This window comes from Penicillium robsamsonii (genome assembly GCF_028829455.1).
Source record: "Penicillium robsamsonii strain IBT 29466 chromosome Unknown utg000004l_segment0_segment0, whole genome shotgun sequence".
Taxonomy (NCBI): Eukaryota; Fungi; Ascomycota; class Eurotiomycetes; order Eurotiales; family Aspergillaceae; genus Penicillium; species Penicillium robsamsonii.
In genome coordinates, this window is record NW_026643222.1 from 1,117,244 (window position 1) to 1,139,926 (window position 22,683).

Sequence of the window (22,683 nt, forward strand, 5' to 3'; positions counted from 1 at the left end):
TCGGGCCCTCGCGGGCCCTCTCCGGGATGTACAACGGCCAATCAGTCGCCTTGCTTCTTTTTATATTTGTTTTTATTTTTCCCTTTGACTTTGCTGGTCTTTACTTAGCTCCTCCATGGGGTCCTCTTATAAAGCAAAGAGTAAATAACCCCGTGTCCGGATCTCCGGCCTTTTATTCCATATTTTGCCTCTTTAGCGCCTTTCACTCCTTTGAGGCCTTTTGTGATTTCACTCTTTTATCTGCTTCCACTTGAACATCCTATTCTTCATCTCCAACCTTATATATACATTCATAATGCGTTTCTTCATCTCTCTCGCTGTCGCCGCCATGGCCGCCGTCGCCTCGGCTAACAGCAAGGCCAACCCCTTTAGCATCCCCGTCGAAGGTTACACCTTCAAGACCGGCGAGCCTACTGCCCTGACGTGGGAGCCCACCACCGAGGGCACTGTCAGCTTGATCCTGCAGTGGGGAGCCGTCATGACCGGTAACTCCGGCACTGTCATTGCCTGTAAGCCATAACATCAAAATGACTCAATATTCCCCTATATACTAACCTTCCCCAGCGAGCATCAAGAACGACGGTAGCTACACCTGGAATGTTCCCTCCAGCCTGGCCGCCCAGCCCGACTACACCATCCGAATCGTCTCGGACGAGGATAGCGACGACTACAACTACATCGGCCGTTTCACCGTCGAGGGCTCCACCGTCTCTGTCTCTTCTTCCAGCGCTAGCTCCACCGAGTCCACCACCGACTCTTCCACCAAGGCCACCCGCACTACTACCTCAGATGAGACCACCTCCAGCTCTGCGGCCAAGACCACCAGCGCCTCCACCATGACCACCGCTTCCAGCACTGTCGCCAGCACTTCCGCTACTGAGACATCCCAGAGCGCTACCTCCACTTCGGCTAGCGCTAGCGAATCGGCCTCCCAAAGCGCCGTGCCCACCACCAACACCGGTGCCGGTGTTGTCAACCGTGTCTCCGGTGGCATGCTTGCCATCGTTGCCGGTGCCTTGATGCTGTAAATTTCAATGCATCCCGATCTTGTCATGAACGAGACCTTGTTTCAGAGTCACGTTCACATGCTTTATTGATATATACATATTTTTTTTCTTCCCTTCTCCGATTGGCTGTATTTGAAACATCCAATTAATTTGTTATTGCCTCCCTTTTATGGGGCTGTACAAAACATTCCGTCCTTAACTACGGTCGGGATTCTTATGTTTTTATATATTGTGTGCCCCAGCGTTAACGGTATACTTCTACAATCTATTTTTATGTGTATTCTTCAACCAAAAGAGGGGAAATTAATTAAATTGGATCGTCCCGCGTCCGCTTTTTTAATTGTAGTTTAATCTCGCTTATTGTCCAAAGTCCTTGATTTTTCTTATAGGGCTTGTTTTTTGTGTTTTTTTTTTTTGTATACAGTGCGAATATTACCCCAGATGCTGATTCACGCAATACGAGGTCATCTCAGTAAGGGGGCCAAACCCCCAGGGGGATTTGGATGCCTGAATGCCCTCATCCGACTAATATTCATCCACAAAGGAACCGATTAATAAATTCAAAGTCCCTGGAGATCTGGCTCGAGTTGGACTTCTCCTTCTCAATCCAACCCCCAAGATCAAATCAGGTATGCATCCTCATAGTGCGCACATTGGCTGCCTTCGAATCTGCCCCGATAATGTTATATGAATACAACTACTCAAGTGTGTGCGAAACATGATCAACCCATTTTTGTCGGAGCTCGGAAAATTTGGGATCATGTCCATCAATGCAATAGAGAGCTCCATTTACAATTAATGTATGATAAAACCAATACCATGACATACTCACCATCCTCAATCAACCCTTCCAGTTGTGATGTGAGAATCAGGAGATCGAATTTAGCCATCCGAGTTTTTAAATAAGTGAGAATCTCTCTTGTGGTAATACCTGTCCACCCCACAGACCATCTTGAAGAAGCTAGGCTGTCGTTGCCCATGAACGTATATCTTGCGAGGTATTGCTGGTAATGCAGCTGACTCTGTACTAATTGGAACCTGGACTTCCCTATGATGGTAGATAGGAAAAGCAGAGTTGTCGACACAAGATGGTAAACGGGCCCCGATGAGATTTTTTTTTATACGGGAACGAACTTGTCTCCCACTAGCTGCACAGTGTAGTTCAATTCTTCTGCAAACAGACAGTCCTCAGAGTGGACTTTTAGCTCGGGTCTAGGGGAGCAATTTCGTGGAAGTTTGGTAGAAATGGTTGCAAGATCCAACCATGCATTTTATCAAGGGGGTCTTCAAACTCCCCATCCACATATACCCTCAGACTCATCAGGAATCCATTCTGGTTCTTGACCTTGAACGTGTCGAGGATATTCGGCCAGGGCAGACGAGCTTGGGAGCCTGGAAGTAAAAGAAGGGATTTAATGCGTTTGTTCGAGACATTAACCATCAACTTCGTGTCTGCGTCTCCGGTGCTTGATCTAAATGGACCAATATTATAGATGGGTTGCTTCTGTGCCATTATTGGCCGTCGAATTGCAGCGAAAAGAGAGAGAGAGACTAGTCTTGACTAGAGGTAGTAGAGTACCTCTCCGGACTCAATGGAGTAATCAGTAATGATCGACAGCTATCGGTGGAGATGGTTGAGAATCTAAGCAAACCTTCAGGATTTCTTTTCTCCACATTAAGGACTGGGGGCATTGGCCTTTGAAGGGATAGCTTTGATGACAATTTTGGGTCACAAAGTACATTTTGCTTCTAACTGCGACCTTGGGTGATTTCATTCCAATTTTCTAAGTTTTGCGATTTTACTATCAAGTCGCGGATCTCCATGAATTATGGGAATGCGAGTTCGTATAGCACTGCCAAGGCACTACATACATCGCATGAACACCTACACTCCAAGGTACATAAAACTATATACTGAGACATATTATAATACAAAGTCATCTCGATCAAGGCTTGTTCATCTTGCCCCTGTGCCTGACTCGTGACCACTCACACATGCACTAGGTACCAGGTACCCCTCTACGATGAAATGCCAATCTGCTGAACCACCCAGCGTTTCAGTTCTCCGTCAACGATGTCATTGCCATCTGGACCACCACATTCTTATCCAAGATTGAGAGGGTCTAGGGTTCGGGCTATGCTAGGCATCCGTATAATAAAGCAACCCTGACATACAACATAATAAGCCCCCAATTCTGCATGTCTCTTGACACACCGCATGAACAACATGGGAGTTCCAAGGAAACTAACTATAGTTCTCATGCCTCGCTTGAACAATAACCCCCTCTCATCATCGGAAGCTCAACTCCAAGCAAGGGTCTTCACAAATTTATGATCGCAGGAACACTCCGCTTCACCTCGTGTCTGCGCTGCGAGGAAGCAAAACCCCTAGCGTTATGCAGGGTTTTGCTGGATATCCCCAAAAGATCCAGTTTAACTGGTCAAGTCAATAGGTCGGAGTCTGGATCCGGTCTGATCTATCAACCACGCCCTTTCTAAAGAAAATGTGATTGCCTATATGCAATAGATGCAGAAGCCATGCGGCAACTGGGGTCGTCGTCATCCACTTTCCTTTGATATCTTAATGAGTCCGCTAGTTCTTGTGTGTTACTTTGCACGCTTGGCCATCGGTTATTGGTGGGTTGCTATGAACGATGACAGCTGGGTTTGCAATGACCGAACCCCTAACTTACAGCAGAGTCTACTGATGGGCCTGAGGATCCGAGATCCATGAAGAGATTTTGTTTCATTCGAATGTGGACTGTTCGGCATAATTTGCTTATAAAGGTCCTTTTACACCCCTAGGGATTGGAGTTTTTTTTTATTTGCTCAGCTTTTTCGGATATATCCATTTTGGTTAAGATCTATCCAACGAGAACAGGGATCTATCATGTTATCTAAATTTCTTTTGGCGTCGGCTGCGACCCTCGTGGCGCTCTCTGGTCTGACCAATGCCCAGACAAACATCACCGAGAAAGACTGCGCCTCCACATCCGAGTACTCGAAGTGCAACAGGGATGTCGCGGACAAGTGGAGCTCCTGTCTTCGAGGCTGCAACGGCAATGGTAACTGTGCCGTGGATTGTGGCTGCGAGTCCCACCAGAAGTATATTAACTGTATGGCGGAGTCGTGCTGGAACCAGGTATGACTTTTATATACTCTTTGGTTCCAAGGAACACCATGACTATGATAACCCAATGCTAACAATCTTTCTTTCCTAAGGTCTACTCCTGCAAATACCAGCTCTTTGTCCAGCAGTACTTCGCCGTCTGCCCCAGCGCCAAAGAACCCATCCCCTTCTGGCCACCACCAGACAACGCACCAAACCGCTGCTCCTGCGATCTAGGAAAGGTCACACAAACAACTCTATCATCCCGTAACCAACAGATCAAATGTATGCGCGATGTCACCGACAAACTCACCTCCGACATTGGCAACATCGCAGATCTATCGAACCTAAACCACGGTCTCGATATCGCCAACCGCGCTTCCGACTGTGCCTGCTGCGGAGCCAGCGCTAGTATCTCCGCGTAAGTGAAGCCCAAAAGCAACCAACCCCAGCCCAACACACCAACTAATCCCAACCACAGATCCTGGGATATCTGCCCACACACCGAACCCACCCTTGCTGGCGCAGACATGTGGGGAGTCTTCTTCCCCTCCGATCTACCAAATCTATACACCTCCCTACCAAACTGGGCATGGTCGTCATGCGACTCCACTCTGGAGGACAAGAAGTGCAAGGACCTTGGTTTCACGGACGCGGACAAGTTCTATAAGCCCGGCGATCTTCCTAAGAACGGTACATCGACATTGTACGAGGTCGGCGGTACGCTTACAGCTCCTCCTAGCGGTACTGTTCTCGTTTGGTCCCAGTCTTCGACTACTTATACCGTTAGTGCGACTGGGTATGACCGAAAGGCTGTGGCCAGTCAGAGCGAGTACCGTGCTACGGCTACCGGGAGTGATGCGGCGTTTGCTACGCACACTTCTGATAGTGGTGCTGGAGCTTTGAGAAATGGTGGTATTGGTGCGGTTGTGGCTGCTGTTTTTGCAGTTGTTGTGCTGTAACTTGGATAAAGTATGGATAGACTGTGTTGGTAAGTGGAGGGGTGGTGGAATTGATGTTTCTATGGTATTTCATGATGTGATGTGACCGGATTATGGGGTGGTATGTGGTGTTGGCGACTTATGTGGTGCGTGGCTACTTTGGACTTACTGTTATGTTGGGGTGGAAGCACTGGATATACTACTCAAATGACGATGAATCCGACGCATAATTTGCTTTCTTAAGTCGAAAGGCCGATGTAGTACCACTCACAGCCTCGGCGTTGCTCATGCTTTTCAAAAGCAAGTGCTTGGATTAAAGTGGTGCCTACTGATGATTACTGGGGAAGACATTTCGTGGATGTGAATGATTTGAAGGGGGAGAGAACGCATCGCTCTTGATTGTAGCCTGTAGAGCTATAAAATTATATAAAAAGGCCCCGAAGCCGCCCAGAACGCCAGTTACTCCACAGATATCGGTATCAAACCTTGGAATCATAGCCCGCTAGACAATGCACGGGCACCGTAGTCAGTGTCCTGTAGGACAAGAGAACACAAAATCTACAAAATCAAAGATAAGAAACTATCATGCAACCCACGACGGGACAACCCGCTTCAGGAACTTCATGAACTTCCAAAACCCAACCGCATACTCCTCATGGCCATATGGGTCCACAACCCGCTCAGGGAACGCAATACCGGCACCAAACAGCCCGGGAATATCAGATGCACAACCAGGCTCGTGGAACGTGCCAGTGTCATGATCAAAGCTCATAAGAAGGGGTGCACCGTCCTTTGTGAGATCAGGGAGCGAGGTACGGCTATACCCAACGGCCTGGACAAGATAGTCACACGCGGGTAAGTACTTCTGGTACTGAGCAGCCTCGATCTCCGGCCCACCGGCGCAGTCAATCTTAGCAAGGACCTGGCCAGCAGGTGAAGTGGTAAGCTTATCGTCTTCCAGTTCGGAGCGAGCAAAGTTCGCAGCCAGGCCCTTGAGACCGGTGTTATCGCGCAGGATCCAGCCGTCCTTGTACTCTGCATAGCGGAGGGGGTGGCGGGTGAACCAGCTAATGTGCAAGAGGGGGTGGGAGGTTTGGGCGAGCCGGGTGAGGTTTAGGATGGCGAGAACGGCGCTGTGGGATGCACCGACAATGGCGACGGAGATAGGTTTGTCTGAGGGGAGGGTCTCTGCTAGTTCGGAGGGCTTGAGGACTAGGTCGAGGTCCAAGCGCTGGATATCCAGTCCCGCGACGGGGATTGGGGCTGTTGTGGGGAAGGAGCCTGTGCAGAGGATCAGGCGGGTTGCCTCGATGATCTCAAGATCTGCGGATGAATTCTGTTTGATCGAAATAGTCCAGTTGGAGGTCTGGATGATGGTATAATTAGTTTGGATCCAGAAGCAGTGCAATAAAATCACTCACCGTTTCGTTCAGATTGGCTGATTTGACAAGGCCGTGGCATGCATATACTTGCTCCATCTTTAGTAGACCGTCTGTCAGGCCGAGGACCATATCTGCTGCATAACCAAGGGTGCAGGTGGATTCTTGGTCGAGTTTGGCTAATTTGGTGAATGCATTAGGTGACTTGGTGTTATCGATGACTTTCTGGAAAGGCTGTGTGGCCTTTGCAAATGCTTGGAATAATGAAACCTTGGTGTTGCTGGTATCTTTGTTAGTATCTCCCGGGCTGTGTTTACGCGTCACAAGTGTTCGGTACAAACCTGGGAACTTCGCGATACTTGCTATGGACTCTGCCGGCCTCGAAAGAAGGATCAATCCATGCGATTGTACCCAGCTGGCGCTCCAATAAGTTTCCCATGACGGCAACTCCAGCTGGACCGGCTCCCACAACGACCGCTGCGCATTTCCGAGTAGCCATGTTTTGTGATCGGAAGATGGGAGTAAGAATAGGAAAGTAAAGGAGGCAAATCCAAGATGTGGAATGTGGAATGAAAGAGTAAAACAGTTTTTATTTGAGGAACTAAAATAAACAGAATCGTAGCAGATATCGCGATGGGGTTGTGACGGGGTTTAAAAAGGGGGAAGTATCGGCCAAGACCCAGGGAACATCATCGCCGATGGAATGTGTGGTATTTTCATGCAGATAACGCAACCAGCACCCAGTCGGGACATCGCCATAGAGCGGGAACTGTCATTCTCGCTCAGCACTGGAGGTCCCCCCAGTATACTGTGACACATGCGTGGGCTCTCGGACGAGATGGGTCGCCGGTCTATCGACAAGTAATAGCCAATCCACCCTGCCCCGCTGAGGATCGTTGTCCCAAAATTGGCGTCACATTTGGCGGTCTGTGATGCCCGGGAGTATCAGACGGCGACTCATTCGGTGACTCGGGATTCAATCGGCGATTAAACCCACCGTGCGCTTCCCGTCGGCTTGTCGGCCTGTCGGTAGTGTCGATCCGTATGGAAAGAGGTGTGCTCATGGCATAAACACCATTTTCATGGCGTAGGCAGGAATGTAGCAAGTTCACGGTAGGACTGCATGACGGCTAGCATTTGGAAGAAATAGAAAAAGTACAGCAGATCGAGGAGGCCGTTGGCTTTATATTGTATTGTTTTGGCGTCGATCAGACAGTCTTGGCAGAATGGCGTGATCAATTTTGGGCATCGAAGCCAATCACCGCTTAGCAAGTATACACTGGAGTCTGCTATTGATCTACAACATAAGATGTATAAAGTATTATTTTGATAGATTTAGTATGTCGGACAAGATCCATATCTACACGTGCTTCTCCTTGATCTAAGTCTCATACAGCCCAATATATCCTCACGCTCGCTCGATAAACGTGGTTTGACCAACCTGGAAACCTCGCCCTGGCCCAAATGGCAATCGAATCGCCAATCTTCAACTCACGCACTTCACGTCCATCAAGAGTAGCCCGGCCACGACCTAAGGTCTTCTCAATTTCAAAAGCCTCGGGCGAGTCTGCCTGAATATCATCTCGATTGTCCCAAATAATCTTATTGTGCTGCATTTCGCTCACATGGGCTCCATTGACCTGCAATTTGTTGTCACGTGGCAACAGCAGCGCATCTGCCTCGGTATAGTGTTTTCGGACTTGTCCACGTTCATTGTCGAGGATCTCTTGCTCAATTCCTTCGACATACATGTTCCTCTTATGGGCCTCGCGAATAACTTCGGCGTCAAACCAGGTCCATGAGAACTCATACATGTTATCGCGGCGTCGCCCGCCGCCTTGGTCGTGAGATGAGATATTGAAGACTATCTTGCGACAAGGGTGTACTCCGCGATGAGGTAGGGGAGTAGGGTTCGATTCTTTCTCTAAGCTCTAAAGGAAACAGATTGTCAGAATGGATCAGCTAACTTGGGATAGGATGGATATACATTCCGATCATAACAGAGGGGAACCGTCTTGAGCAAAACTTGATCACAGTCTTTCTGGATAATCCGTTGATATTGCATTTTCTGCTCTACCGATGGCCAATATTCCGCAGTATCGACGATCATATCGATGAGCTCCTCCGGCAGACCGTGTGGGAGCTTCCATTGAAATAAATGCCGAACATTGAGTACATCCTCTAGGCTGGGATTAAATACTTGAGGTTCTGGATCTGGGATACACTCGTCCGACCCTTCAGATTCTGTGCCGCTCGTATCTGCAAAAAGCTGGCCATTGGTTCGGCGCAGGTTGCCCGGGCGAAGTCCAAAGGGCACCATGATCGTAGTAATGCGATTTTAGGTGCTGACTTAGTGAACTAGGGTTTGGTGGAACCTGGGCACGTATAGATGTCAACGTTGGACTTTGCGGTGAATGTAGTAGATATTGATTCGGCTTAGGCAACGGCACCGCGCACAAGGATCGATCTGGTAATGATCTGTACGATTGAACTTTCTTTTCGTGTACTACCCGAGTTAGCTATAGTCTTTATTTTCGTCGAATCGTTTGGCGTACATCTCACCCCGCATACCATATGCAAGTTGGAAGTAAGTGGTTCACACTTCGGAACTATTGACTTTTCCGAAGGAATTCAAATTCAAGTGAGACCAAGGGATTTAAATAGTTATTGTCGGGAAGAAAATATGTACACATGTGATTGATCAATTGATTGATGTGGCTGTTGATCGTGGACAATGACGTCAATATCTCCATTTATAGCTCATGCCCAAAGTACGCGGACTTGGATCCTTCGAGTACCCCGTAAATATAGTGTAAATATGCATGTCTCTCGAATTTTGTGATCTTCATACAATATATTCAAATGCCCTTCCTAACGCCAAAAGATACAATATGTTTATTTTCAGCCCCGTCTGCCACCTGCAGCTTTGTATGCGGCAGCACGCTTGCTGCTTCTGCTTTCTCGCTTGGCCTTCGAGCCACGGCTCTTTTGCTTCATTCTGATAGATGATGATCCCTCGGTAGCGCGGTGACCCTCAAACACGAAAGAGTTGCCAGCAATGGTACTGTTGGCATCGGCCTTGACCTTAGCCGCACCCGCACGACCCAGTAGCCTATTAGCACGTCCTTGCATCGTCTTCTGGGCCTCATCGACACGAGACTTCTTGGCCTCAGGACCGGAGGGTTCGCGCTTCTTAGCGATCTTGCGCGCACGTGTGACACGCAGCTTGCGGGGAAGCATGGGCGGGAAGTTCTTTCCGTTGAGTGGAAGTGACTCCTCAACACCGTTGCCGTCATAGAACTGGACATAGGCGAAGCCTTTACCAACACGAGTGGTGCTGTCACGAATCACGCGCACGAACTCGACGTTCTTCTTGATGGCCTTCTTGTCCTTGCCTCCAGTGTGGGCGTTGAAAATGCGCCAGAGACCCTCCTCAATATCGGCAGGAGCACGAACCTTCTTCTTCTTGCCGGTCTTCTCGTCCTCTTCGGGAGTCTCACTGTCAATGAAGGACAGGTTGCCGACAAAGACACAGCGCTTGTGGTCGATTTCTGCGGGGTGAGCAAGACTGTCAACTCGCAAGTGACGGTCCAGAACCATGGTGCCGTTCAAGGCGGCGGGGGCCTTGCGCGCGGCGAGGAGAGTGGTGTAGACAGCGTATGCGTTGGTGCTGGGTGTAGTCTCATCGAGAATCTCGCGCTTCGCGAAGGAAGCACGCTTGGGAATACCACCGCCACTGGCGAATGCAACAGAGCGGAAACGGATCGACTCGATCTTATGCGGGCCGGTAGATTCAGGGAGGGTCGAGCAGAAAGAGGTTAGGTGCCTGAGAAGTGTCTTCTTGGCGGTCTTGGACTTGATAGCCTCGGTAGAGACGTTGCCCAGGAAGACAGTGCGGTTGGACTTCTCAACTTCATCAGCCTTGGCGGATCCAGTCAAGCTCTCGTGGACAGGTGCAGGAGCGGTCTCCTCTTCATCGCTGTCTTCTGATGCCGATGCTTTGTCGGAATCCTCGCCTTCATCATCTTCCTCATCTTCGCTACCTTCTTCTTGTTCGGTCTGCTTTTGGCGCTTCGCATGCTCGGACTTCCTCTTTTCCTCGTCCTTCTCCTCCTCCTTTGCAATGCGACGCATATATGTCTCCTCAACCTCCTCGGCGGCACCGCCACGCTTGCGCTTCCGGTTCTGTGTGTCGGTAGGTTGTTCTTCCTTCTCTGCGACCTCAGAATCGCTTTCTTCGGCAGCATCCTCCATTACTTCATCGCCTGACGCAGATGATAAGTCGTCTTCAACATCATCTTCGTCCTTTTTCGCCCGTTGAATGGGCTCGACATACTTGACAACGGGGGCTTTGACAGGACCAGCCTAGATACTGTCAGTTCAAAATCCATTAGTGGCATATCAAGACAGACATACACTTTGCGCAAAAAGTGAGGACAATGTTGGGTCCAGAGAGGCACCACCGAAGGGAAGAGTGACAGCGGGCTTGCTGGTCTTCTCCTCCGTCTTGGAGGATGACTTTGATTTCTTGCCCATTTTGATATGTGTTTGGTCTGTGTTATAGTTTTAACAAATGAGTGACCGAGACGTGGCTTTGCGATTGACACTGCGCCGATGATAGCTCCGACTTTTTTTTTTCCTTTGGTTTCTGCTTATCGGGTCTTGGCACGGAAAGCTGCTTATCACATGACTAGAACATTCAAGAGATGTTCCTAAGATACATCGTACGTTGTATATGGTAGCTATGCGTGAATATCACCTATGCAGATCCTTTTCGTATTACTTATGATTCTTGTTTTTAACTACTGCCCCTTCACTATGTATTCCTGGAGGGTTCTTGTTTGAAATTGGGCGGTAAGCCTGTGGATGCTTGATTGCACCTATATACCATCTAACATAGTGAGACCGATGAACATATCCCTTTGTTCTGTTATTCTTTCCATGTTTCTTCCGGTATAAAAGTGCAATATCAACATATTATTATACAAGATGGCCTATCCCTTTTCACCTGCAGCTACGTCAGTTACAATCTCACGTGATTCCCTTTTTTTCTTCGGGCGGTGAGTCTTGCCCTCGCCGGAACGCAACGCGGCAGAATCAGCGGTCACTCGCTTCTGTTGCTGCACCCCATCATAGCGATCTGCTGCTTTTGCCTGCTGAAACCCCCTCTTTCGGTTGTATTTTCCCATCCTTGATCTTTTATTTGATCTTGATTACGGTCCCTGGCCACTCCTTCATGCCGTCAACCCCCCTGCGACTCGGTACCCTCGTCTTGTCCGCTTCCTAGCCATCCTCCCCTCGTCCTCCAGAGTCGGTCTGCGCAGGATTCGTCAGACCGAAGGCTTTCACGGCCTACAATAGTGGTGACACGCGTGGACTTGGACCCAAGTCATAACTTGCGTCTCAGGAACGCGGTGGTTTTGGGAATCGTGCTCGGTCGCGAGCAGCTGTGCTCATTACCGGCGTCGCTCCCGGCGCATTGTTGAAACGGTACGTCGCTTGTGACTCTACATCAATCCCAGAGTTTCATCTGGTCATTTTCGCGAGGAGGGAGCATCTCTGTGTCTTCTAGCACTACTGTGATCGGTACACTTGTTTTGCGCGGCCTCCAGTCCCTGTGCTGAGCGATTGTTACCGACTCTGGGGCGTTCGATGATCAATCTCCGCACCACCGCCTTCTGAGGCGCTGACCTATCTCTTGCACCCACCAACCAATTTTTGCCCACCAACTCCGTCTTTCACTGGTTTTGCCGAGTTGACATGGCAATTGAGCTAATTCGGTTTGTGGTTTCTCCAGATTCTAGATCGAAACGCCATCTGGTGGATCGGTGACCTTCCCCCTCCCTCACCTCACGCCTGCGGCGACTCTCAACCTCGCTGCAAGCAATCAACCGCCCAATATCACCCCAACCTTTCTTGTCTCCACTCATATTGTGTTGCGCCATATCTCTTGGCTGCATAATTGTTCATGGAGGTAGCCGAGAGCAGAGAACAAGCCCCCGTTGGTCACACAACGGGGGCAGAGTCCACAATTCCCAATGGCGACAGGAACCCTTTTCTAGACGATCCGCTCATGGACGATGATGGACGCTCAAGTAGCTTGAGTGAGATCGACGATGTCTCGGACAACGAGCCGTCCGACTTCGAAGATCCCATCAAATCAGACAAGCCAATGGAGAACGATTCGGAGGCCGAAACCGAGCGCATCGAGGATTCTCCACACAACAGCAACCGGAAACGAGACATCGTGCTGAGTGCCCCTAGTGCTGGCCCAAGTCCTAGCAAGCTTCATCAATCTACGACACTCGATGATGTCGACGATGAAGCACTTGTGGCAGACGATTCTCCTAGCAAACCGCGACGGTCTTCAAAAAACAACGGATTGACCGAGGATATTCCAGACCTCGGTCACCTAGGCGATTCCGAGCTTCCAGATGGTCTCGACAAGAAACGAAAACGCGTTGAGGTCAGCGATGAAGAACCCACGAAGAAACGCCGGAGCTCAATCAAGAGTGACTTGAGTGACCCGATCGATGATGATACCCCCCTCTCGCCCGAACCGCTTGGTAACTCCATGGATATCAACGACGATGGCATACTGGTTGACGAAGTTCCTGAGTCGGACCTCCCAGTCCCGCCTTCTAAAGGCAAAAAGGGCAAAAAGGGTAAGCGGAAAGGAAGAAGGACCCAAGACGCCGATGAGGAGGTGGACGCCGGGGTCGAAGGCACCATAGAGTATGTTGCTGATGAGATTCTTGGAGAAGACGAGGAGCCTACGGAACGAGGAGATGAGCCCGATGATGCGGAGGCGGTTCTTCGAGCCGAAGAGTGTAAGTGTTGCCCTTCATGGACCCTTTGAGCGCCATAAATACTAATGTTCTGTGCAGCTGTGAAAAAGATGTCTGCTATGGATTCACTAGCGACACTGGAGAAAGAATTTGCAACGTTACGTGACAAGTAAGATATCACCCTATCTCACACATGCTTCGTTGCTCACAATCATAGGATTTATGACGAACGGATATCCAAACTCAATCGCGAGTTGGAGATGCTTGCCGGTCCTAGCCCGACGCATCCAGAGTACTTGCGGCAGATTGAGTGTGTGCAACGTTATCGGGACGCCAAGATCAAATACGAGCAAAACTTGTATCGATACCGCATGAAGTCACTCATGCACAAGGGTCTAGCCGAGCGAACACAGGCCCATAGCACATATTACCAGCGGATTCGAGATGCGCGCGAGCGGCATTCAAGTGCAGTCAGCAAGCAGTTCTATGCTATTCAACATGATCGCTTCAAGACAGACGAGCTTAGCCCGCACCATATCATCCCATTCCCCACCCGTCGGTCGCAGCAAATCGCGCATCAGACCGCATATAACCAAGAGGTTTCAATTATGGCCGGTGTCGCCAAGTATGTTGGCTTCCCAGCTGCCCCGTCCTTGATGGGTGCACGGCCCACCGAACTTGATGATGATCTTGAAAAGATGGGGGTAAGTCATATATTCATCTAAATTTGGTCTGTTGCTGACAGCAGGGTATAGATTCCTATCGAGGCTCGAGCTTCGGCACCACGGCATTCATCAACAATGGCACCACGGACGAACATGTCTACCATGTCTTCTAACGCCTTCCGTTCGGCCGAAGAAGCATTCCTAGAACAAACACCCTGGGCAAACCCACAGCATCCTATCCACCAGCAGCAGCAACAGCATTCGCAGCTACCTCGACCACAAGGCCGTACATTTGAGCATCCACAACCGTCATCATATGCAACGCCGGCCGCTCAAAAGCGGGTGGTAGACATCAATGCACCCAATGGATCTGCATCCACCATTCCTGAGAATGCCTCTGCTGCGAACTCATCAGCCAACAATACCCCTTACGGCATGGAGCACGATCCAAGACATCAAACGCAAGGGCCTTTCCGCAACCCAGATTATGACGCCGATCATCGGAAATCCGGGTTCCGGTCACCAAGTTCATCTCCTTTGGATGTGCGGAAATCACAGCCGCATCTCACGCATGCCCTCGAGCACCGCTCTCCTATTACCGACGCCCCATCCCACAATCACATCTTCTCTCCGCCTTCTGCACGCCAAGGCTTGTTTCAGCCTTCAGCCGCTCTCCAACGGGAGAGCTCTCCATCCCTCCCGTCTAAACCTGTTGATGTGGTACATTACCGCGCTCATCAGTCAGGAATTTCCACAGGGTCTGGTTCAAATCACATGCCAAATCGATGATCGGTTACCTTTGGCGATTGTTTCTGAAATGACTAGTCAACACCCCCCTTAATACCCCAAGAGTCTCCCACCCTCTTTCATGCCTCTTATGCACTTCTGTGATAAACCCTATGTTTTTCTACTCAACTCTTGCTCCAGACGCAAATATATCTTGACTGTCATTTTCGCCTGTGTTGCATGAATGGAATACCAATCCGGGGTTCTTGTTTTTTGAGTTTCAACAGCGTTCACATGTGGGATACTCCCGTTGTCATTACTTCTAACTTTGGATTCGAAGACTTTATTTGAGTGGAACGGAATATTGTTTAAGCTGTTATTGTTTTTATCATCTGGAGTGTATGGGGTCTGGATCTGTTTCTTCGTGCCTGTGGTAGAGAAACATCTTTTGCATTGGAGTTTCTTTTTCTTTCTCCTTTTCTCTAGTCTCTGCTCTTCCTGGATATGTGCCCATTGATGTACATACGCCTTTATTTGATATCATAAGGCCTTCAACCCCTTTCTCTTCTTATATTCCTGTCTAGATCTTAAATTTATCATTGTACTCTTACTGCTATAGGATCTTCACAATCACTCTTATTCTTAGTCGGATTATTATTTATCTTACGGGCTCAGGCATTTAGGCAACTCCCTAGGCCTTGCCATCATTGGCATCTTCACTAAGCCATCTTCAATAATCTTTAAGAGAAAATTTACCTATAGCGGGGCTGAATCTTAGAACCATGGCGACGCCACACCTTCCCTAGCTCCATACTAAGTGGAGCTGATCTGATGCTAAGACTCACTTGATTTACTTAACCTCAAAAGCCTCATTATGGATGCATTGGGGCCGAGAAAGAGTCAAAGTGTGTCCATTTAGGGGGATTTATCAAAATTGATAACCAGACATTATTTGCGTATACAACAATCATGGGTTTGCATGCATTTATCTCAACAAATCCAAACCAGTTGCGTATATATCTGATTATATATAGTTACAGAAGCCTAAGTTTGCATATTGTTAAGTGACTCCCAAAAATTGAAAATTGAAACCTCATCCATCAGCGCATCAATGGTATTTTCGTCGATCGTTATTCCTGCCATAGGATCTTCGGCAGAAACATTCTGCGGCGGAGAAGACTCAGATGGCAACTCAGGGAGAACTGTTTGAGCCACGTAGTTTGGGAAAATGTAACGGATGGCTTCGAGAAAGATACCTCGGAAGACTGAAGAGCAGGGGTGGGCATGTTGCATCTGTTCCAAGACTATCATGCACACCTCTATTTTGTTGAGACCCAGACGTCTGGAGACGGGGTCGGCTGATTTGCAGTTGAGGAGATGGACGTGCATCGCTGGGACTAATAGCGGTGGCCTGGAGTGGTTGTTAGATAAGATGTCATTTACAGGAGAATTACGCACTCACGTCATGGGACCAAAGAAACCTAACAGCTTCTCGTGTACTAAATTATCAAGGATGGTATTGGTCTGTAGCGCTGCCGTGTTGATCTGATTTCTGACGTGAGATCGCCATGCTTCTTGGCGAGATGCAGGCAGCCCTTCGGGGTCTTTTGTAATGAAAGGACGATAAAAGGTGTTTATGAATGCTCTGTTCGCTGTCAGTGGCTGTTGTAGATGGATATGGCGTCAACACTCACTGGTAATGAAGCTGCAAGTGATACAAGTAAAAGGTTGCAAGTGGACTTTGTCCCGTCTCCTGATATGCGGGAAGCTGAAAGTGCAGAATCTTTTGCTCAAGGGCCTCAACCTGCTGGAAAGACGAACTGACTCTAAAGGGTTGGTAGCATAGGGTGAGAGTGTCTCCCAAAAGCTGAGTGAGTTCAATTAGCGTCACCCAATAGCCTGCCAACTGCGGCAGGTCTTTCGGGACATATGCTGCCGATATAGATTCTTCTAGTCCGGAAAAATCACTCAGCATATCATTTGCAGACGGCGGTACGGTATTACAGTCATTCATGTTGATTCTCAATGGACGGCCCATTGTGAGACTTAGCCAACGGTCTCGAAAGAAGCATGTCCACCAAAGACGGCGCCAGAGACGCTGTTGTGATCCAGTGATAGGTGAATTGGCGCAGACCGCGGCAGACAAACGATGCAGACCCATTGTTTGGCAAAGGCTAATGGCAACACCAAGCCAAACCCACGGTTGGGTGTAGGTATCAGCTTCAGAGTGGTAAAATCCCAAGAGAAGTGCTGATTGAAGGAGAACTGTGTGGTCTGTCTCACCCCCATTATTATGCAGGCACTAAGAGCAAGTCATTAACCAAGCGTAATTCGGGAATAGATCAAATACTGTCCTGCGTACCTTTGCACGAGAGTACATAGTTTCCTTCATCGCTTTCATGGACGAAAAGCCCTCTTGCTTCCAAGTATCGGCCGGAACATACTGTATCCACATTAGCTAGATTGTAATGCCACTTAGAGAAGGTAGGCTTCACATTCGCGGCAACATAGAAAATGCTCCATAGTAATATGAGATTGTATGGTTGACCGTCTCCACCGGGATAGAGGCGTGGAAGCGTCGTAGCGTCAATCACCGGCATAATGGGATGCACATGATGAAAGTATGCCCGCAGAAGTTGTTCGCATGTTTCTTTTCGAGGCATATTGAAGACTCCCTTGTACTGCAAGTATGCTTTATCCTCAGGAGATAGCGAGGCAGATGTCTTGGAAGTGAGCATGATATGCCTCGATAGAGGCTGCTCTGAAGGCGAACATATGTCAAAGACGGCACCAAACCCAGGCGAATCACCTTGAGTTTTGCGTTAGATTCAGGCAAAAACACTCGCACAGTGACTACAGACCTGTGTAGAATGGCGCTTGGCCAGATTTGTTATTTTTCCCGAGAACTTTGGTGGCGATTTCAACGCCAGTCTGCTCTTCCTCCCGACGCCGAGAATAATCCGGGGGATTAGATACACTCCTCATTTCAGCTAGCGTAGGGCGATCTACATTTTGCGAAAGCGTTTCATTTGGAAGTGACTGTGGAAGTGATGACTGTGGCATCAATGCATTGGAATCTGTGTTAGGGGGACGGCTGCTCACAGACGCAGTTCGGCATGCATGTCTCTCGCGGATGCTATATCTGTCAGCCATAAGCTCTATCCATCTGTAAGCAAACCTCACGTTTGGGTTTTTGTCGGCGGAACGTGGCATTCTCTGCCATCTTGCGTACAGCCTATGCACGGAATACCGGTCACTGTCACGCTACAACGAACTTTGCGCTGACGGCAATTTTGACAAGCAGCAGCCGATCTATAGCGACGTGTAGACATGATGAGCCTGGCTTCCAAGTATTGATGTATCGGTCTGCCGAGAAAGTCGGGTCGCCGAGTTTCGTCAAGTATATTAAAAGTGACCCGAGACAGCCGAGGGACAGCATTCCTTCCCGAGAGTTCCGAGGTACGTATTTTTCTAAGCAATTTGGCTGGGATCTGATATAAGGAGGAAAGACCTATCTTCACGAAAAAAAATAGCATGACAGAGAAGGAAGAAAAAAAGGGATAAATAAAATGAGAGAGCTATCTATCAGGGACAACGGTTGAGGTTATTACATGGGATGTCTGGATGTCCGAGGTATTTTGTCGTATTCCACAACGTAAATGTAGTCGATGGTATTCACTCTGTATTATTGTATTGGCTCTGCTAGCAATTTATATGAAGCCTTGATTGCATAACAATTACAACACATGTAGATGTATCCTCCTACCGGCGTCACTGCGCCAACATATTTTGTAGTATTCCGTATTGTGAAATGTAGCCCAATGGTATTCAACTCTCTGTATTGCTGTAACTATTCTGGCAATTTAACTAGTTAGTTATACTCTCCTGATTACATCAGAAATATTAACGTATGCCTCATATGGGCTCGTACCAGAGCACTAGAATAGCTCCGTTGTCAAATGGAAAAGGATATTTTTGACTTTAGACTTCTTTTTTTGACACCCGGTATAGGCCAGAGAAGGTGTTTCGTTAACGAGTCCGTTTTTAGATACTGAATGCCGAATCTGTTATCTCTAGGCAAGAGCTCAGAATATTATTCTTTGTATGGTAGGCGGAGGTTTAGATCTAAGAGTAGGCTCTGGAATTGAGAAATCGGAGAGTGAAGTCTAGGGGCTCGGGGGAACTCAGATTCTGTCACATTCTTATTGTGTGCTAGAGATAGAATCATCTAGTTATAGACACACATCTCCCTTTTTATATACAAGAATCAACATGTCTCAAAGAACCCAGCTAGGAGACCCACCTTCCCACTCGGCAATCCGATTGGCAGATCACCCCCATACAGTTTGCGCACCCTTTTCTCGCCTTTGTCTTGGTACTTTGCGAATCTCATCAGGCTATTATAATGTGACCTCTCGTGCTCGCACAAGGGCCATTAAAAAAGATCTTAAAGTTTCTCGGCCAGAATGACAAAATTGTCTGCAATTGCAGACAATCTTCCCGATCAGTCGATCCGAGAGATGAACTTTTTCGACTCATCCTTCTTCAAAGAGCCTAGCAAAAGTCTTCCCACACCGGCGCAAGTGAGGGCTCTGTCGAAAGATATTCACGCAAACCCTCAGCCACAGCCTATCATCTTTAAAGAGCCCAAAGTCTTCGTTAAGTTCGGCCCTTATGTCTCAATAGCAGAAGCGCAGTGTCTTTGGATGATCAAACGAGCTTGTGGCGACGAAATTCCAGTCCCCGAAATTTTTGGTTGGCGAGTGGACGAGGAGAACTATGTGTTCCTCTACATGGAACTTATCCAAGGACAGACGCTGCAGGATGGCTGGAATGGGCTCAATAGCCTGGACAAAAGCTCACTCTGCGATGAGCTATGTCAAATAGTCAAGCGTCTGCGCCGACTTAAACAAGATCCCTCCGATCAGTATATTGGTACGCCCCAGTAAAAATGAGAATGATATTATTTACATCTAATCGGAGATTTTCAGGTTCCATCAGTCACCAGCAACTCCTGGATTATGTTTTCCAATCATGCCCGAATACCGGACCTTTCTTAATCGTCAAGGATTTTAACGACTGGTTTTCCCACTTACCGCAATTATGGCTTCCTCCTTCGAAGAAATATAACGACCCCCACAGACATCTTTTACCGGACGGTGGAGCCATTAAATTTACCCATGGCGACCTCCACCGAGGAAACATCATTATCTCTTCCAGTAAACCAGCTCGAATCCTTGCTATCGTGGACTGGGCGCAAGCGGGATGGTATCCAGACTACTGGGAGTATTGTAAGGCACTCTATACTTGCTGGTACGAGGACGAGTGGCGACGAGACTGGGTCGACAACTTTCTGAGCCCACGCTTGCGAGAATTTGAGGTCTTCTCAGAGTACACAATGGCAATGGGCTCGGTGTGAACGTAATGCTTCCGTGTCCGTTTTAAGAAGCTTTGTAATTTCTGCGGATTATACTGATTTATCCATCAGTGAGCGGCATTTACTCTCAGGTAGAAGTCCAACGCTCGGGTCCTGTCATGAAATACACGAAACAGTCAAATTTGAAGAAACGAATTCACGTTGATATTGTGGTCTGAAGCAGATAAACAATAAGCACAGTAAAAAAAAAATAAATAGTAGTGAAACCAAGGGACTTATATCATTGACAGGTGCCATGAAGTTCTGACTGATCCCAGGAGTGGGGACCTGAGACGCAGCAATCTCAATGTTGCCTCTGGGAGCTAAATCTTTGGTCATCGCTGTGTCCACGGAGTCGACGATATTGGTCGAATAAACTTGACCAATCGGAAAAGTCTCGTGGCGCTGTTAGGTTATAGCAGGAGAATAGTTCCGTTTGAAATCGAGGATATACCCTGCCATGGGTGCATTAACATCGTGGATCAGAGTCCCTCGTTTGGGGTCTGTTGCCGATGGAAATTGCAAAGTGCGCTGGGTGAGATAAAATATTGCGAAAAGAGACGAGATGAATTGTTCTGTTCATAGTTATAATACATCAGGGCTATCTACAGGATAGTAATTCCAGCAAAGGCCCGGTGCTCATCGGAGTGGAGCTTCTCCTTGTTCTTGCCATCCAGGTCACAGCGGTAGATAGATCCACCCAGATCAGTGAGATAGGCATGAGAATTGAGGGAATCTAACTTCAGACCAATTGCCTCATTTAGACCTCTGGTGAGGATCTCATACCCCCGAGCGGAACTGGTTGGTAGCAGGAGACCATCTTCACCCAACTTGGCTCTGTTCAGCGAGTTGCCCCACGGGATCTCACCACGATCGGTCCAGTAAAGTGTGTTAGAGGCTACATGTACCTCAAGATCAATTGGCTCGGGAAGATCAGCGATAACGCACTGGACGTCACCTCGAGCAGTTGCTGACTGACCCTCGGGGGTTGTGATATTGGCGCAGAAGATGCGGCCGTTGCCACCCTTGGAGGGTCCCTTCTGGGTCCAATAGAATTTACCCTGGCTGGGGTTTACAGCAACTCCCACGCACCAGGTGGAGACAAGTTGCTCGGGGGTCATATCACGGCCAGTGTTATCAATCAAAACCTCCAGGTTGGAGCCGTCAAAGGCACAACGGTAGACTCGACATCCTTCACGGTCACAAAAGTAGACTGCTTGGGCCTCAGAATCAAGAACAAGCTGCTTTGGTGTATTGATGGTCCCTGGGGCAACAAGTGTCTTGACATCGGTTCCATCCACGTCAGCGGAGTAGACGGCACCGTCAGACTTTCCTGGAACGCCCATGCAAGTCCAGAACATGCGGCCAGAGGCCGAATCTACAGCGAGTCCATCAGGTAGGGATTGACCTTTGAGAATCGATGTCTGTTTCTGGCCGTCTGCGGAAACCCGGAGAATCTCTCCTGAAGTCATGCCGGGTGCAGCGGCTGAGAGTCCGAGATCCAACACCAAGATTTCGGGCTTCTTTGAATCGGCCTTGGTAGGAGTCGGGGTGGTAGCAGAATACAGACCACCATTTGAGCACTTTGTTCCCAGCCTTCCGTGATCCAGGTAATTGGCCTTCAAGAAGTCGACGGTCTTCTCCGGAGAGAGTCCACGTTCATCCACATAGTGACCCTCAATGAAGGCAACGGTGTCTAGACCAACATCTAAACAACTTCCTGTCAGTAAATAAACTCTCATGAACTCCGGAAAGGCGAGGGAAGTTCTTACTGTCCATTGTCCGGCAGGGAAGAGTGCGTCCCTTGACAAATAATTCATCCCACATAGAATCAATCTCCTCGGGAATCGAAACACCCTCAGCCAAGATAGTCAAGACCTCACGCTTCACAGCCGCCCACAACCGGTTGAAGATGAATCCAGTGGACTCCTTTCTTGCGACATATGGGTTTGTGGCAGCTTCCTTACATTGCTGAACCATGAAAGGGAAAATCTCTGGGGTAGTGTGTCCATCGGTCATAAGCTCCACAATCATACACGCCGGCGGCATATAATAGTGCATGTTAAGAACGCGGGTCTTGGTGGCATCCGAGAGCTGACCGATCATCTCGGAAGTCTTGTATGAGGATGAGTTGGAAGCTAGGATGCAGTCGTCGGGAGTGAGAGCTTCCAATTCGGTGAAAGTGGCGATCTTGAGTGGGAGCTTCTCAGGAACAGCTTCAATGACAAGCCAGGCATTCTCAACGGCTGATTTCATGTCTTGGACGGCTTCGTAGGATCCGGGGACTTTCTTGGTTTTGGTGGCGTATGATTCAACATTTTCCTTAATGTAGGCAATTCCATCGGCTCGCTGTTGCTCGCTGGGGTCCCGAATCTTGACATTGAAGCCGGCTGAAGCCCAGATGCATCCTGATGGCAGAATTTTGTCAGTATACCTATCTATTGAATGACACAATGGATGGGTGGGATACGGACCTACTCGGCGGCCGAGTACACCTGCGCCAAGAATGGCAACAGTGCGGCTGCGGTAGTTGCGAGGGGGTTCCCAGTTTGATGACATATTGTAAATAAAGTAGGTTCAAGTATAAATCAGTCCAGTTGGTGATATATTGGTTCAATGGCAGTGGCAGTTGAGTTCCTTTTATGTCCCGTT

At 48.6% G+C, this 22,683-nt stretch overlaps 11 protein-coding genes across 11 annotated transcripts; 4 read left to right on the forward strand and 7 right to left on the reverse strand.

The window, feature by feature from the left end:
* Positions 1-295: 295 nt before the first annotated feature.
* N7447_007920 (GPI anchored serine-threonine rich family protein) lies at positions 296-1,028 on the forward strand (the record flags this gene model as incomplete). Its single annotated transcript, XM_057232182.1, has 2 exons — positions 296-509; positions 565-1,028. The coding sequence occupies 2 exons, from the start codon at positions 296-298 to the stop codon at positions 1,026-1,028; spliced, it is 678 nt and encodes a 225-aa protein (XP_057083947.1).
* A 2,869-nt stretch (positions 1,029-3,897) lies between these two features.
* N7447_007921 (uncharacterized protein) lies at positions 3,898-5,078 on the forward strand (the record flags this gene model as incomplete). The annotated part of the gene is made up of 3 exons (XM_057232183.1): positions 3,898-4,149; positions 4,230-4,537; positions 4,598-5,078. 3 exons carry the CDS (start codon positions 3,898-3,900, stop codon positions 5,076-5,078), a joined length of 1,041 nt encoding a protein of 346 aa, XP_057083948.1.
* Positions 5,079-5,640: 562 nt separating this feature from the next.
* N7447_007922 (uncharacterized protein) lies at positions 5,641-6,935 on the reverse strand (the record flags this gene model as incomplete). Its single annotated transcript, XM_057232184.1, has 3 exons — positions 5,641-6,423; positions 6,479-6,716; positions 6,778-6,935. The coding sequence occupies 3 exons, from the start codon at positions 6,933-6,935 to the stop codon at positions 5,641-5,643; spliced, it is 1,179 nt and encodes a 392-aa protein (XP_057083949.1).
* Positions 6,936-7,824: 889 nt separating this feature from the next.
* N7447_007923 (uncharacterized protein) lies at positions 7,825-8,756 on the reverse strand (the record flags this gene model as incomplete). Its single annotated transcript, XM_057232185.1, has 2 exons — positions 7,825-8,367; positions 8,424-8,756. The coding sequence occupies 2 exons, from the start codon at positions 8,754-8,756 to the stop codon at positions 7,825-7,827; spliced, it is 876 nt and encodes a 291-aa protein (XP_057083950.1).
* A 581-nt stretch (positions 8,757-9,337) lies between these two features.
* Positions 9,338-10,972, reverse strand: nop12 (rRNA-processing protein NOP12; the record flags this gene model as incomplete). Its single annotated transcript, XM_057232186.1, has 2 exons — positions 9,338-10,801; positions 10,853-10,972. 2 exons carry the CDS (start codon positions 10,970-10,972, stop codon positions 9,338-9,340), a joined length of 1,584 nt encoding a protein of 527 aa, XP_057083951.1.
* Positions 10,973-11,430: 458 nt separating this feature from the next.
* N7447_007925 (uncharacterized protein) lies at positions 11,431-11,625 on the reverse strand (the record flags this gene model as incomplete). Its single annotated transcript, XM_057232187.1, has 1 exon — positions 11,431-11,625. One exon carries the CDS (start codon positions 11,623-11,625, stop codon positions 11,431-11,433), a length of 195 nt encoding a protein of 64 aa, XP_057083952.1.
* A 779-nt stretch (positions 11,626-12,404) lies between these two features.
* Positions 12,405-14,678, forward strand: N7447_007926 (uncharacterized protein; the record flags this gene model as incomplete). The annotated part of the gene is made up of 4 exons (XM_057232188.1): positions 12,405-13,266; positions 13,324-13,393; positions 13,442-13,928; positions 13,980-14,678. 4 exons carry the CDS (start codon positions 12,405-12,407, stop codon positions 14,676-14,678), a joined length of 2,118 nt encoding a protein of 705 aa, XP_057083953.1.
* Positions 14,679-15,659: 981 nt separating this feature from the next.
* On the reverse strand, positions 15,660-17,600 carry N7447_007927 (fungal specific transcription factor domain-containing protein; the record flags this gene model as incomplete). The annotated part of the gene is made up of 6 exons (XM_057232189.1): positions 15,660-16,026; positions 16,078-16,260; positions 16,310-16,917; positions 16,978-17,058; positions 17,111-17,424; positions 17,477-17,600. 6 exons carry the CDS (start codon positions 17,598-17,600, stop codon positions 15,660-15,662), a joined length of 1,677 nt encoding a protein of 558 aa, XP_057083954.1.
* Positions 17,601-19,081: 1,481 nt separating this feature from the next.
* Positions 19,082-20,034, forward strand: N7447_007928 (phosphotransferase enzyme family protein; the record flags this gene model as incomplete). The annotated part of the gene is made up of 2 exons (XM_057232190.1): positions 19,082-19,550; positions 19,607-20,034. The coding sequence occupies 2 exons, from the start codon at positions 19,082-19,084 to the stop codon at positions 20,032-20,034; spliced, it is 897 nt and encodes a 298-aa protein (XP_057083955.1).
* Positions 20,035-20,335: 301 nt separating this feature from the next.
* Positions 20,336-20,614, reverse strand: N7447_007929 (uncharacterized protein; the record flags this gene model as incomplete). Its single annotated transcript, XM_057232191.1, has 2 exons — positions 20,336-20,436; positions 20,506-20,614. The coding sequence occupies 2 exons, from the start codon at positions 20,612-20,614 to the stop codon at positions 20,336-20,338; spliced, it is 210 nt and encodes a 69-aa protein (XP_057083956.1).
* A 22-nt stretch (positions 20,615-20,636) lies between these two features.
* On the reverse strand, positions 20,637-22,590 carry N7447_007930 (uncharacterized protein; the record flags this gene model as incomplete). The annotated part of the gene is made up of 3 exons (XM_057232192.1): positions 20,637-21,739; positions 21,804-22,439; positions 22,506-22,590. 3 exons carry the CDS (start codon positions 22,588-22,590, stop codon positions 20,637-20,639), a joined length of 1,824 nt encoding a protein of 607 aa, XP_057083957.1.
* Positions 22,591-22,683: the final 93 nt, after the last annotated feature.